Below are 13,412 nucleotides of genomic sequence, written 5' to 3'. Positions count from 1 at the left end.
ATACACAAAAATCAATCATCAATGAAGAGGATATACATGACATTAAAATGTATGTGTGTATTTCTATTATTTCCCTTATGTTTCTTTTCATGACGACCAATAAAAAACGACAGTGTGACCCCTTATGTTTTTTTTCATGACGACCAATAAAAAACGACAGTGTTACCCCTTATGTTTTTTTTCATGACGGCCAATAAAAAACGACAGTGTTACCCCTTATGTTCTTTTTCATGACGGCCAATAAAAAACGACAGTGTTACCCCTTATGTTTTTTTTCATGACGGCCAATAAAGAACAACAGTGTTACCCCTTATGTTTTTTTTCATGACGACCAATAAAAAACGACAGTGTTACCCCTTACGTTCTTTTTCATGACGGCCAATAAAAAACAACAGTGTTACCCCTTATGTATTTTTTCATGACGACTAATAAAAACTACAGTGTTACCCCTTATGGTTTTTTCCATGACGGCCAATACATACCCCCCCCCCTGTAGTTTGTTGAGGTTCCCAGGTGGTTTTCATCTGCAGTCAACAGGAAGTGTTGAGCCACACCGTATGTATCACAACGAAGGCATCATGACACATGACGTACAATATGTACTGCACCTTTATTGTACCAATGTATCTAAAACAGAATCCCTCAAGACCACGAACAATACTGAGCGGACCGAGCAGGGAGTGGGAATACTTAATGCAAATGCTAAAGTTAAAAATGATGCATTATGAATTGAAACGCTATGTGTTGTTTTTAAACATACAAGCATGGTTGGTAGCTACAATGTTGGCAGATAACCTTAAAATAAGGTAAGGAGGATATTAGTCATAATAGTGTGTGTGTGTTTGTGCGTGTGCGTGCGCGTGTGTATGTGTGTGTGTGTGTGTGTGTGTTTTATTATAAGGTTATCCATTGGCTGATTCCTGACACCAGCTACTCTTCCGTCCAAAGGTTCCACAAATTAATAATAATGTCAAAGCCATAAAGAGATCTCTGGTGTCAAACCGAAGGAGGACAGTGTCAGCCACGTTGATGGTAACGTACAGCCATACTTTAGAGAGCAGAGTCTGTCACGTTCCTGGAAAATAAATAGAAAGAACCCTGTTAGTGTGGTAGTTTGAGTCTATTTCACTTTATGCTAGGAGCAAATCAATCATGACCTCGTCTTGTTCCAAGGCTAAAGACACACACACACGCACGAACGCACACACACACACACGCACACGAACGCAAACACACACACACACACTCTCAAATACACACACACACACAACCATCCACACAAACATACGAACATCCTTACAAACACACGCATACAAACACACACATAGAAACACACACAAACGCACACATACACACACAGTACCTGCGGGCCTGCCTGCGCGTGGCAGCGTTCTGGATCTCCCTCACGATGGCGTCCTTGTTGTTCCTCATGTTGTCGCGCGCTATCTCCTGCAGGGCGGCGACCTTCTCCGGGCTGAAGGGCCTCTGGAAGGTGCTGTACTCCACCATCCTGGCCTTGACCTCGGCCTCATCTGTGCGGAGGTAAGAGGTGCACAGTGGCGTTCACGCCCAACCAACCATTTCACTCACGCGTCGTAACGTTGAGTAGGACACATGTATAACATCCACCAGTGTTATATTTGTAACTATGCCATGATCATCTTTCTGTTGAGTTTCCATATTGTAATTATTTAATTTGTCAAGAATGTCAGAATTGTCGTAATTCTTTACTTTATTATTATGATTACAATTTTGTGTATATAGTAATTTTTTTTAATTGTTATGACATTTTGTAGGTCCTTCCTTTTCTGGGCCAACCTTTGATTTTCTTTGGAGAAAAAACACCCCAAAGATCAGCGTAAAGATATATAAATCTAAAGTTTTGAATGTTAACATTTGGTATTTCCTTCGGCCACAGGGCGTAAACAAGCCACCTAACAGATATTATGGGGCAACCATGAAGATCCACACGAGACATAGTGACCGCTAGACCTTTGCAGTTGATCCTGTTGAAAAGAGGCATGAATACGATGGTGGGTTGGTCATTCTCCCCCGGGAACACGTAGAAGTCCTTGGGCCAGTCTTTGTCTAGCAGGACCTGCTCGTCTATCACTGGGAAGGGCTTCCCAACTGCAGCTGCATAGTCCCTGGCCAGGGTCAGAGTCTGGGGCCAAAGGTATGGTGCAGAGATCATGGTTATTATTGGTGATGATATCAAGTGTATGAAGTCATTTCAAGATTAAAAAAAAGTATTCCCTTTTGGTAGAACAAAACAAAAGAGTGATTCAGTTGCATCAGTATCAGTTGTGCAATCAGTGTTTCTGATTGACTCCAGAACGACACCATCTCCTGCGATAGTATCGGCGATAGATTTCATATTATCACCACTTGTGGAAATCTGTGTTTGGTCTTGGTTGATTTTAATTCCTCGCCCAATAGGAATCTAGGAAATTAATCTAGATCATATCGTTTTAAACGGCAAACAGAATTTGAATGTGTTTTGCTTCAGGGCACAGAGCAATACTGATTGGTTTCATGAAGGCAGAAAGTGTGTGGGAGCATAGGGCCGGCAGTTCACCTCAAACATTTCCCCGGCACTGAACTCTGCTGCTATGAGGAGGTCTACGTCCCTCTTCTTCCCTAAGAAGGATTCGTACGGCACGTTGATGGCGATGCCCCCGTCGATCAGGTTTAACACCCTTGACTGGAGACAATCAGGGACCTCCGAATCTGCCCGGCAACCAGGAAAGAAAGACTTTCTCCTTAAGATTTCTTCAACATCCGACTCTATTAATATCGACTACTTGGATAGTATTCTTTCACATCTTTCAAGATCAATTTGTACTTCATTGGTTTAAAACAATATGTAATGACCAAAAAATAATAATAATAATAATCTATTGGCTAAAAAGCGTTGAGCTGTCTGACCTTTGACCGCGTAAAGGAAGTTCTCTGTTGTTCCCCACTGCCATTTGATCAGCAATGGGAGAACCTTTTCCATCAAGTCAGCAACTGCAAAACAGGATGAATTCATCACTTTAGCTCAACGCTTGGCACTGAATTCATGGCGTACTGTAACGATCACATGATCCTATTTTCTAGAAAAGGGGGTGGTTATCAATAACATTTTAAAACTCTAACTCCAAAGAATGAAACCCTTTGTTCAAGAAAAAATGCATTGAATTTAGAAAGCCCTTTAAATGTGATACATCTACAGTCTAGAATAGAATAATAGAATAGAATAATCTTTATTGTCATTGTACAAGACAACGAAATTTTGTTTGGAGCAGTCCTCCTCCTGTTGCACAGTTCTATAAATAAAATAAATAAAATAAATAAATAAATCAGTATCAGCAATATATAAATATAAATATATATATATATATATATATGTATACACCCATACACATACACACACATACATACATATATATACATATATATACATACACACTAAACAATACGTATACGTATATAAATAATATGTTTTAAAAAGTCCAAGTCCTGAAGTGCAATAGTGCAATCATGTGTGTATGAGATGAGATGGGGAGTATCAGTGTGGCAGTAGAGTGGGAGTGGAGTTTAGCAGTGTCACAGCTCCATGATAGAAACTGTTCTGCAGTCTTGTAGTGCGGGCGGGCAGTGTCCTGTATCGTCTTCCTGAGGGCATGAGAGTGAAGAGGCAGTGTCCAAGGTTTGTGCCCATGACCCTCCGAGTACAGCGGGTCTGGTAGATGTCCTCCAGTCTGGGGAGCTGGGTGCCGGTGATCCTCTCAGCCGTCTTAATGATGCGCTGGAGAGCTTTCCTATCATCTGTGGTGCAGCCAGAGTACCATGCGGTGATGCAGTATTTGAGAACTGACTCGATGGCTGACCTGTAGAAGCTCACCAGCAGCTTTTGTGGGAGACATGCCCTCTTCAAGCACCTCAGGAAGTAAAGCCTTTGAAGTCCTTTCTTGGCCGTCGCGGTGGTGTTGACGGTCCAAGTCAGGTCGTGGCTGATGTTGACCCCGAGGTACCTGATGTTCTGCACGTCCTCCACTGTCTGCCGTCGATGGTGATGGGGTGATGGACGAAGGGCTTCGTCTTCCTCCTGAAGTCCAGGATCATCTCCTTTGTTTTTGCTGCGTTGAGGATCAGGTTGTTCTCTCGGCTCCAGCTCACCAGATTCTCTACCTCTGTCCTGTAGGCAGCCTCGTTGTTGCTTGAGATCCTGCCTACCACATGGTGTCGTCTGCAAATTTAAACATGGTGTTGGCCTCGTGGGTGGTTTTGCAGTCGAGAGTGTAGAGGGAGAAGAGGAAGGGGCTCAACACACAACCCTGTGGTGCACCGATGTTCAGGGTGATGCTGAGAGGAGACCTGTCTCCCCATTCGCACAGTCTGTGGTCCCCGGCCGGTTGAGGACGTCCAGGACCCGCTGCTAGGTGTGTGTTGAGGCCCAGGTGGTCCAGCTTGGTGGCAAGTTTATGGGGGGGGATGGTAGACGGAGCTATAGTCTATGAATAGCATCCGCACATTGATCACTCGAACTGTCACGCTGGTCAAGGTGTGTCAGGGTAGAGTGGAGGGCTAGTGACACTGCTTCCTCCGTCGACCTGTTTGCCCTGTAGGCAAATTGATGGTTGTCTAAGGAGGGGGGATGCTGTTCTTCAAGTGCCCCAGTACCAGACGTTCAAAGCACTTCATCACCACTGGTGTCAGCGCCACTGGCCGATAGTCATTGAGGGACCTGATGGCTGATTGTTTTGGGACAGGGATAATTGTGGCTGTCTTGAGACATGTGGGGACGGAGGCCTGCAGCAGGGAGGTGTTAAACAGGTCTGTGAGCACCCCGCAGTCAGCTCCGCCTGCACAGTGCTTCAGAACCCGCCCTGGTACTCCATCAGGTCCAGTAGCTTTGTTGGGGTTGATGTGCTGCAGTGTCCGTCTCACGTCGTGGGGGCTCAGAGTCAGAACCGGTGGTGAGGGTTCCTGCTGTGCCCGCGTGTTCGTCACTGTTGTCAGTGAGGTCGAACCTGGCAAAAAAGCAGTTCAGGTCGTCAGGAGGGATGGACTTTGAGCGTGTGTGGAGCTGCTGCTGTTGTAGCCGGTCCCGGTTCTGATGCCCTGCCACACGCGTCGAGAGTCTGAGCTGTTTGAAATGCCTCCTCGATACGCTTCGTGTAGTGGTGCTTTGCTTCCATGATGCCCTTCCTCAGAATGGACCTTTGCTGTTCTGTAGGCCTCTGCCATCACCTGAGTGGAAAGCTGCATCCCGGGCCTTCAGCAGACCAGTTACAGCGCCATTCATCCATGGCTTTATGGTTGGGGAGTGTTAGTATGACTTCTGTGTGGTGACACTGTTCATACAGAAGGTGATGTAGTCCAATACTGATGAGGTGTAGGTGTTGAGGTCTATGTGGTTGTTGTCATTTGCAGCCTGCTTAAAGATGTCCCAATCGGTATGCTCAAAGCAGTCCTGTAGCCTGTCCATGGCTCCTTCTGGCCAGACAGTGACGGTGCGAACTGTTGGTTTGGACCTTGCTATGAGGGGTTTGTATGCAGGTGTTAAGTGCAGACTGATGTGATCGGTTTGGCCCAGATGGGGAGAGGGGGACGCTTTGTAGCCTTTAGCAATGTTGCAGTAGACCTGATCCAAGATATATGCCTCTGGTCGAAAGTCAATCAAACTTGTGAAACGTTGGCATACAGTCTTCAGCTTGTCTGCTGGTTAAAGTCGCCTGCTATTTATAAACACACCATCTGGGTGGTTGTTTTCAGCTGTTGGATAGCGTCATGCAGACTAGCCAGTGCTAGTTTAGAGTTAGCTTGCGGTGGTATGTCAACAGCAGTTAAGAACACACTGTAAACTCCCTGGCAGATAAAACGGTCTGCATTTAACTGTAATAAACTCCAAATCCGGGGAGCAAAAAGTCTCTACACCAATACATCAATATACACCAATCTACTCTTTATACCAATGCTGACTACAAAAAATAAACACATCCAGCTGCTTTGGTTAAAGTGTGTGCAAAACTACTTCAAGTCAGCCTATCTGATGATAACAATGTTGTGGTCATGTTGACATTTCTTCCATCCTAGAATGATTCTCTATCCTAGACAGATTCGTTGGCGGCCCTGATTACAACAAAGTGGCAGTAACACGCATGCGCATCACGTGACCGTATCAATGACGCAGGCCTGTGCTGTTCTGTATCAGGCTGTGTATCCTGAAGGAAGACAGTCACTGACTGACCTGCAACTTTATATACCCCATTGTCCAATTCCGCGACCCAGGTCTGGACGCTTCCAAACAGCGCCAGGTTCTTGCGCTGCAACTCTTCAACCTGCTCCTCTGTGGTCAAGTTGTGCAGAGGCACCTCCTCGAGAAGTATATCTAAGGAGGGGGGGGGGGGGGGGTGAAGAGGGTCTCATAAGTAACATATACGCCTACTTCTAGTTGATATTTACCAATGAGGCAACATTGTACAGGATTTGTTATTATTTAAATTAAACCAATGAAAGTCCCTGACCAGACACCCTTTTCTGCAGGTCTTCCACTTTAGCCAAATCCGTGACATTTGTGATTCCAGAATCGAGCATATCCACCAGAATAGTCAACGTGAAATGAATACGCAGATGGGCCTTCAGGGCTGTACCTGCAAAGCCAAAAGAAACAGCACAGGGCACACTGCAGATGAAAACGACATGAAGCTCACTTATTGAACGTGTGTAGCCGAATGCAAAACATGGAGCACGACACAATGAGCACCATCGTATCTAAGTGTGGAGGCATGGCTCTGTGCCAGAGCCCAGGGCGTATCTGAAGAGATGAAGAGGTAGGCTGGAAGACCTGAGGGCAACTTACAGCTAGAATCATTGGGACCGCCCAACGCAAACGGAGAGCGGAGATCACCCAAGTACCGCTCCAGGGTCGCTAACTCATAATCAAACTAACTAATTAACCTACTAACTAACTAACTCTCTATCTCACTATCTTGGCCTATTGGTTTATTTACGTAACAGGGAAAGTGGACAAAACAGTAGTTGGGCCACTTACTAACTAAAAACTATCTAGAAACCAGCTTGAAGGCATTGGCCAACCTGCCTACATCTTTGACTTGTTGGATCCTGGGCATTAAAAAGGCATTCAGTAGTTCTGCAAAGTCAATAGCAGTGACCAATGTGGTGACCATTCTTAAAAGAGTAAAGAGTTCCTCGGTGATGAGATGCCGTCTTTTTAGGATGACACTGCTGAGGTCTTCCATATCAAGGCCTTATGAATGGTTTTTAATGGATTACCAGCTGTTGACATGTTCATCCAAGGAGGCGCAATCTCTGCAATGCTGTCCTCATTTGCAAAAGCAGAACCCACAATACCTGCAGAACAACAATATGATGCACGCATACACCCACCCACACATACACACACACACACACAAACACAGACACACACACAAACACAAACAAACACACACACAAACACACACACGAAAAAACACAGACATACCCACCCAGACAAACATCCCCCCCATACACACACACACACACACACACACACACACACACACACACACACACACACACACACACACACACACACACACCACACACACACAGACCAAACACACACACACACACACACACCACACAAACACAAACAACACACACACCACACACAGCACCACACACACACACACAAACACACACACACACACACACCACACACACACACAACACACACACACAGACACAGGGGAAAGTGTTGTGGAATTAGAAAACAAACATGACAGAAAGGACGTGTTTTCATGTTTATATTAACCAGGAAAATAACCTAGCAGTTGAACCATATCCATCTCTGGCTTTCGTTCCTTGAGCTCCTCTCCCTCGAAACCGCTGCCCAAGTAGGCAGTCGAAACAAAGAGACCCAACTCTGGGAAGCCTGCCTCATGAGGGGTAAACTCAAACCACACAGCTGAGAGAGAGAGAGAGAGAGAGAGAGAGAGAGAGAGAGAGAGGGAGAGAGTGAGAGAGTAGAGAGAGAGAGAGAGAGAGAGAGAGAGAGAAGGAGAGAGATAGGAGAGAGAGAGAGAGAAGAGAGGAGAGAGAGAGAGAGAGAGAGAGAGAGGGTTACAAATGAAAATCCATTTCCTTATAAATCCAAGTTTGTATTAATGTGTGCTTTTATGCGTTGGTGTGTGACTGTGTGCGTGCCTGTGTTTGTGCGAGTGTGTGTGTGGTCCAACCTTCTGTTGTGTTCGTATTAAAGCACTCCTTCTCTATGGCGCTGTAGACGGGGTATGGGTTGGTGCTGCCTCGACTGGCCTCGTCTGACAGGAGACGTTGATCCATCTATGCGACACCAGACACACTCTCAATGGACAGACATGAATGTTTGAGTTTGTTCTTGGTGCCTGAGGCTGTATTATGAGAGTTCAGGGTCGTGTCAAAAGGATAACGATTATCTGTGTCAACACATTCATGGGGTCCGTATTGCGATGCGGGAGAGAAATGTTAATAGTTGCAGTCCGACTATTTGCTACACTTAAAATGGATCTTAATTCACTGGTTATTTTTCCACTATAAATGCATCTCCTTAAACATAACATCATTAGCCTCATAGCATAATTGCTTAAGTTATATTTTATGGTTCAGGTTAGATTTAGCGTAAAATATGCCACTACACCGCCTTGTTGGAATCATAAAAACACACCAAACATATGTACGTATGGCCTTGGCCTCTCTCCAGCCAAACAGATGACGTTAATAAAGTAGTCTTTTGCTTTATTCGCTATTGACGAATTTGGTTGGAGGTTATGCGATTTTCTCAGAAGGTCATTCTCAAAAGGAGAATATGCTTTTGCGTTTCATCTTTTCATCTCTTTAAAACGGTTTCCATCAGTCCTTCTCCTTACTTTGTCATTAACTAAAAATCCCTCCCCTAGCATCGATCGTTTTTAAGTTTTAGGAGCGCCTTTCATCAAGGCTAGACTGACCTGCAGAGAGAAACAGAATGTGAGCTCTGTATGAGATCAGCATGGCTATAGATAAACCTTACGTGGTTCATGAAGAGATAAGAGGTCAGCAGACCCCAGATCTCTGACAGGGAGAAGTCCTCATCTTTGGATTTGGCCCTTAGCCACCAATAAGGCCCAGTAAATAGGCTCCACCAAGGTTTATCTCCGTGGACCCCCACACTGGAAAACACTTGCTCCTTGTTGACACTCCACTGTGGATCACTGTACAGCAACGCCATGGTCCTAGGAGACACACACATGAACACACACATAAACACACACACACACACACACACACACACACACACACACACACACACACACACACACACACACACACAACACTGGCTCCATGTTGACACTCCACTGAGGATCAGTGTGCAGTAATGCCATGGTCCTAGGAGACACACACATGAACACAGACACACACACACACACACACACACACACACACACACACACACACACACACACACACACACACACACACCACTGGCTCCATGTTGGCACTCCACTGAGGATCAGTGTATTCTGGCATCCCAGTGGTACTCAATAACCGGCCACACACTCATCTACTTCATAGATCTGTTCTGTTGTTTACTGCAGCCACACTGTCAAGACTCTTAATCAATTAGAGCACAGAGCTATCTCTGCCTTTAACCTATATAGCTCAATATAAACATGATTCTAGAGCCCACCTCGAATATAATCAGCGACACCACAAAACCTGCACCGCTTATTACTGAACCTTCGGTGGATACATCTCTTTAATCAGGTCCAAGCTGTTGGTGAGTGTTTGAAAAGGAGGGGTAATTGCATAATTGCATTGTAATTGCTGACCTTTGCCATTAAACTCCTTGCACCCTGCAAGCACTTAAGTCTGGCACTACTAAGCATCTAGCCACTGTCATTTTTCAAATGAATGTCAACAGGCTCTTCACTACATTTCAGTCCTGTTTTAGAGTGGTTAATAGCCCTGAGACGACACGACTTATAGTCCTTTACGATATCATTCTAGGGGACCCCCCCCCCCCCCCTACTGTAACTCCCTGTGTTCTTGTCTCAATCAACTCAACTCAATCAACTCCCTCACTCAACAAAACCTCTCCAATATTCAACCTGTTCAAAATGCAGCAGCAAGACTGCTTGCAAAATACATTAAAATAATTTAAGCCTAGTATAGCATCTCTACGCTGGTTACCCGGTTCGTTAAATGGCTTTTATCTCGCTTGTCATAATCACTGTCAAATTTTTCACATAGAATTTTTGCACGTCTTTGTAAAGCACTTGGTAGCTTGTTTTTGCAAAGTGCTCTATAAATAGAGCAGTAAAGAAATTCATAAGTAGAGGTACAGGCCCCAAGAGGACCCAGAGGGGGGAACAGAGTGCTTTTTTAATTAATTGAGAGAGTCGACTTTTCTCTTTATATATATTTTTTTTTGTTTAAATTAATATTGATATAATAATAAAAAAAAGACTTTCAGCTGTATGTCATTGCGGGCCGCCAGGAATGTTTCTGCGGGCCGCCATTGGCCCGCGGGCCGCACTTTGAGAACCAATGCTTTAAGTCTAACCCTCTACGGCTGAATTCCTGGACTTTAGGAATTCAGCCGTAGTGTCTCCATGCTTTTCTCTTTGCTGCATGGAGACACTACGGCTGAATTCCTAAAGTCCATCGATCGATCGCTGCTTGTTATGGGCCTGATAAAACTCCAGATGTTTTCCTCAAACTACAATTATTCTCTGACAAACTAGTACAATTGTTGAATTGCTGATGCAGCTTCACAAGAGGTTGAATTAGCTTGCAAATCAGCTTAGGAACCAGGGAGCCATCAGTGTGATCCAGGAAGAATTATAGCGATTCTTCTACTAAGACATTAGACGTAGCCAGACCATTTCTTTAAGTCAGGGGATCTCAAAGTTTCGAAAGCTGAGGGCCAATTTAGGAACCCAAATTTTGACTGAGGGCCGCCAAAGGAAAAAAAAACATCAGGCGCGAAACGTCGTCAGCATCCCAGTGGTGAAAAAAACATTGCACCGTGGACCTCTGGGAGGGAGGTCAAGTGAGGTCTAAATCACGAAACTGAGGTTCTTCCTTTGAAGGTAATGAACCGTCGGATTCAAACAAACAAATGTAACAGAATTTAATTAATTGAGAGAGTCGACTTTTCTCTTTATATATATATTTTTTTGTTTAAATTAATATTGATATAATAATAAAAAAAAGACTTTCAGCTGTATGTCATTGCGGGCCGCCAGGAATGTTTCTGCGGGCCGCCATTGGCCCGCGGGCCGCACTTTGAGAACCAATGCTTTAAGTCTAACCCTCATGTTAAAATATTCAGGCTGAGCAGCCACTCTATGGTAATAGACAAGCAAGCGTCAGGCAAACGTCAGCAGTCTATATTGACGATAGTACAGTTCTAAGCCGAGTCCCAGGTAGGTACCATGTGGACCCAGACACTCCTCCCATGTAGAGCAGGGGGTCCAGCAGGTCGTCCTGCCCCATCTGCTGGAGAGACCCCAGGAGAGCCACAGCCGCCCTCTGCCCCCCCCCAGAGCCCAGCAGGGCGATGTGGGGCACCGAGTCCTGGAGGGGGGGGGGGGGGGGGGGGAAGAAAAGGAGAATCGCTCAAATCATAAAAAAACATTGAATACATAAAATGCCTAAATTGCATTATACATTTTGTCTTAATCTACTGTAATGTGTTTATATCTCATTAACCCTTGTTTAGAAAATAAAATATCCACATGGATAATATAGATGGTAAAATATATAAGATATGCTTTGCATTAAATATAGACAAAAAAAGGACTAGTGCAAGCATATTAATAATTTAAACAGTATAGCAGTACAAGGATAATGTCTAAAGAAAACCAGTATTAAATATGTAAACAGTAATACTGTAAACAGTAGGATAGTCAGTCCAGGCCAGGAAGGACGGAGGGGTTGTTCATAGAAGCTAACATAGCCAGTAAACACTGTGACCGCAAACAGGGGACAGTCAGTACACTGTTAACGGGAGGGAGCGGAAGTGGTAGTGGTGGGAAGGGGGACAGAATACGCAGAGAAGTCTATCTCTCCTCTTCCTCTCTTCAGTGACACATTGGATCGAATTGGATGCTCTGCCCATGGCATTAAATGGAGGGTAAACGGTTGGTGTGGTCCACTTATGTAACTCACCGCTGTGCTGCTGATGTTGAGTCTACCAAGGGACGCCAGCACCACCTCCTTCCTCTGACGGATGAACTCCGCCTCGCCGGGGCTCAGAGCTTTGCTGGGCCCGCGGACAAGCTGCTGGGAGAACAGTGGGATGACAGAGAGTGTGAGTGTGTGTGTTGGTCTACAGGCGCAGGAAACCGTGGTGTCCTTTCGCGGGCGGCCTCGTATGCAAAAAAAAAAAAATGCTCTGCCACAGCTTGCATCAAAGAGCGCACAACGGCACTCCACAACACAATTATCACAACGCAATTACTACCACAACAAAGCCTGACCATTGGGCAACAGTGCAATGTTGATCCCAGTGTTCAAAGAAGCTCCTAAAAGCTACCTTTTTACATACCTATAGGTACCTCCCTATATATGCAGGTTATTCATTTGTTTACATATTTCATTAATAATTGAACAATCTCTCTGATGCTGCAGCACTCTGCCCTGTCTCTCAGTGAAGCCTGGGGCCCCTGCGTTATTATTTCTGTTACATAGAAATCGACATAGTCCGAATCGAGGGAACAAATGCAAATGAACAAACACACTCACAAAGAAACACAAAAATACAAAATCTGTGTATTTCATATTTCCGGTTGGATTTTTACCAGATGTGAACATACGAATAGATTAGCATAGTAGCTACACAATAGATTATTTAAGTCTGATTTGGCCTGTGCACAACATCACCAGAGGAGAGCGAATGGCAGACTTTGGCGTTCAGGTTATGAATCCCTCTCACCTTGGCACTGGTCTCTGGGCTGGGCTCCGCTGTGGCGTTCACTGGCTGGGCTAAAAGACCTCGGAGTGAAACACAGACGAAGCAGGCCAGCACGGCCGCGCGCCCACGACAGGACACCATCCCGGGAAGAGCGTGGAACAGGTAGTCTGAGTAAGAACGGGAGGAAGGCTCTCTCTGGGGCTGTGTCTTCTGCTGCAGCAGTCTGACCTGTGTCCCTGTGTAGCCCGGAGGCGCTGCTATACCTTTATAGAAACCTGTGCGGTTCAAAGGAACACACGCAAATACAATTGGCAGAACAAACAAGAACAAACAAACCCACGCCACCCCCTTGTGTGTCACAACCCAGCTGTCTTTCCTAATTCTGTGTGGATTTCATCCAAATGTGAACCCACTGAAATAATTATGCAATCATGCATTATTTGCAGACTCAGATTCTTTTTTTTTGGGGGGGGGGTTCTATGAG

General features: G+C 45.1%; 1 protein-coding gene across 2 annotated transcripts; it reads right to left on the bottom strand.

Annotated features, from left to right (window-relative positions):
* Window positions 1-554: 554 nt before the first annotated feature.
* On the bottom strand, window positions 555-13,227 carry LOC130398171 (cytosolic phospholipase A2 zeta-like). Of its 2 annotated transcripts, none has more exons than XM_056604899.1 (14): window positions 12,950-13,227; window positions 12,184-12,297; window positions 11,447-11,589; window positions 9,041-9,242; window positions 8,229-8,334; window positions 7,817-7,957; window positions 7,285-7,362; window positions 6,516-6,641; window positions 6,239-6,379; window positions 2,929-3,012; window positions 2,579-2,730; window positions 1,993-2,164; window positions 1,364-1,532; window positions 555-1,075 (listed from the first exon to the last, which is right to left on the bottom strand). In XM_056604899.1, the coding sequence occupies exons 1-14, from the start codon at window positions 13,067-13,069 to the stop codon at window positions 1,051-1,053; spliced, it is 1,773 nt and encodes a 590-aa protein (XP_056460874.1). In that variant the 5' UTR covers window positions 13,070-13,227; the 3' UTR covers window positions 555-1,050. The 2 variants fall into 2 exon arrangements, with proteins under 2 accessions (XP_056460874.1, XP_056460875.1); XM_056604900.1 differs by having other exon boundaries at window positions 556-1,075; window positions 12,184-12,294; window positions 12,950-13,217.
* Window positions 13,228-13,412: the final 185 nt, after the last annotated feature.

Source organism: Gadus chalcogrammus, chromosome 2, assembly GCF_026213295.1.
Source record: "Gadus chalcogrammus isolate NIFS_2021 chromosome 2, NIFS_Gcha_1.0, whole genome shotgun sequence".
NCBI lineage: Eukaryota > Metazoa > Chordata > Actinopteri > Gadiformes > Gadidae > Gadus > Gadus chalcogrammus.
This window is presented reverse-complemented; position numbering and strand designations above follow the sequence as displayed.

Excerpts from the sequence above, each read along its gene's own strand:
- LOC130398171 (XM_056604899.1), bottom strand. The coding sequence starts at position 13,069 with ATGGTGTCCTGTCGTGGGCGCGCGGCCGTGCTGGCCTGCTTCGTCTGT. Across the intron at positions 3,013-6,238 it reads TGGGGTATATAAAGTTGCAG|TTGCTGACTTGATGGAAAAG; the intron begins GTCAGTCAGTGA and ends CCTGTTTTGCAG. Across the intron at positions 2,731-2,928 it reads CTTCCTTTACGCGGTCAAAG|ATTCGGAGGTCCCTGATTGT; the intron begins GTCAGACAGCTC and ends GTTGCCGGGCAG.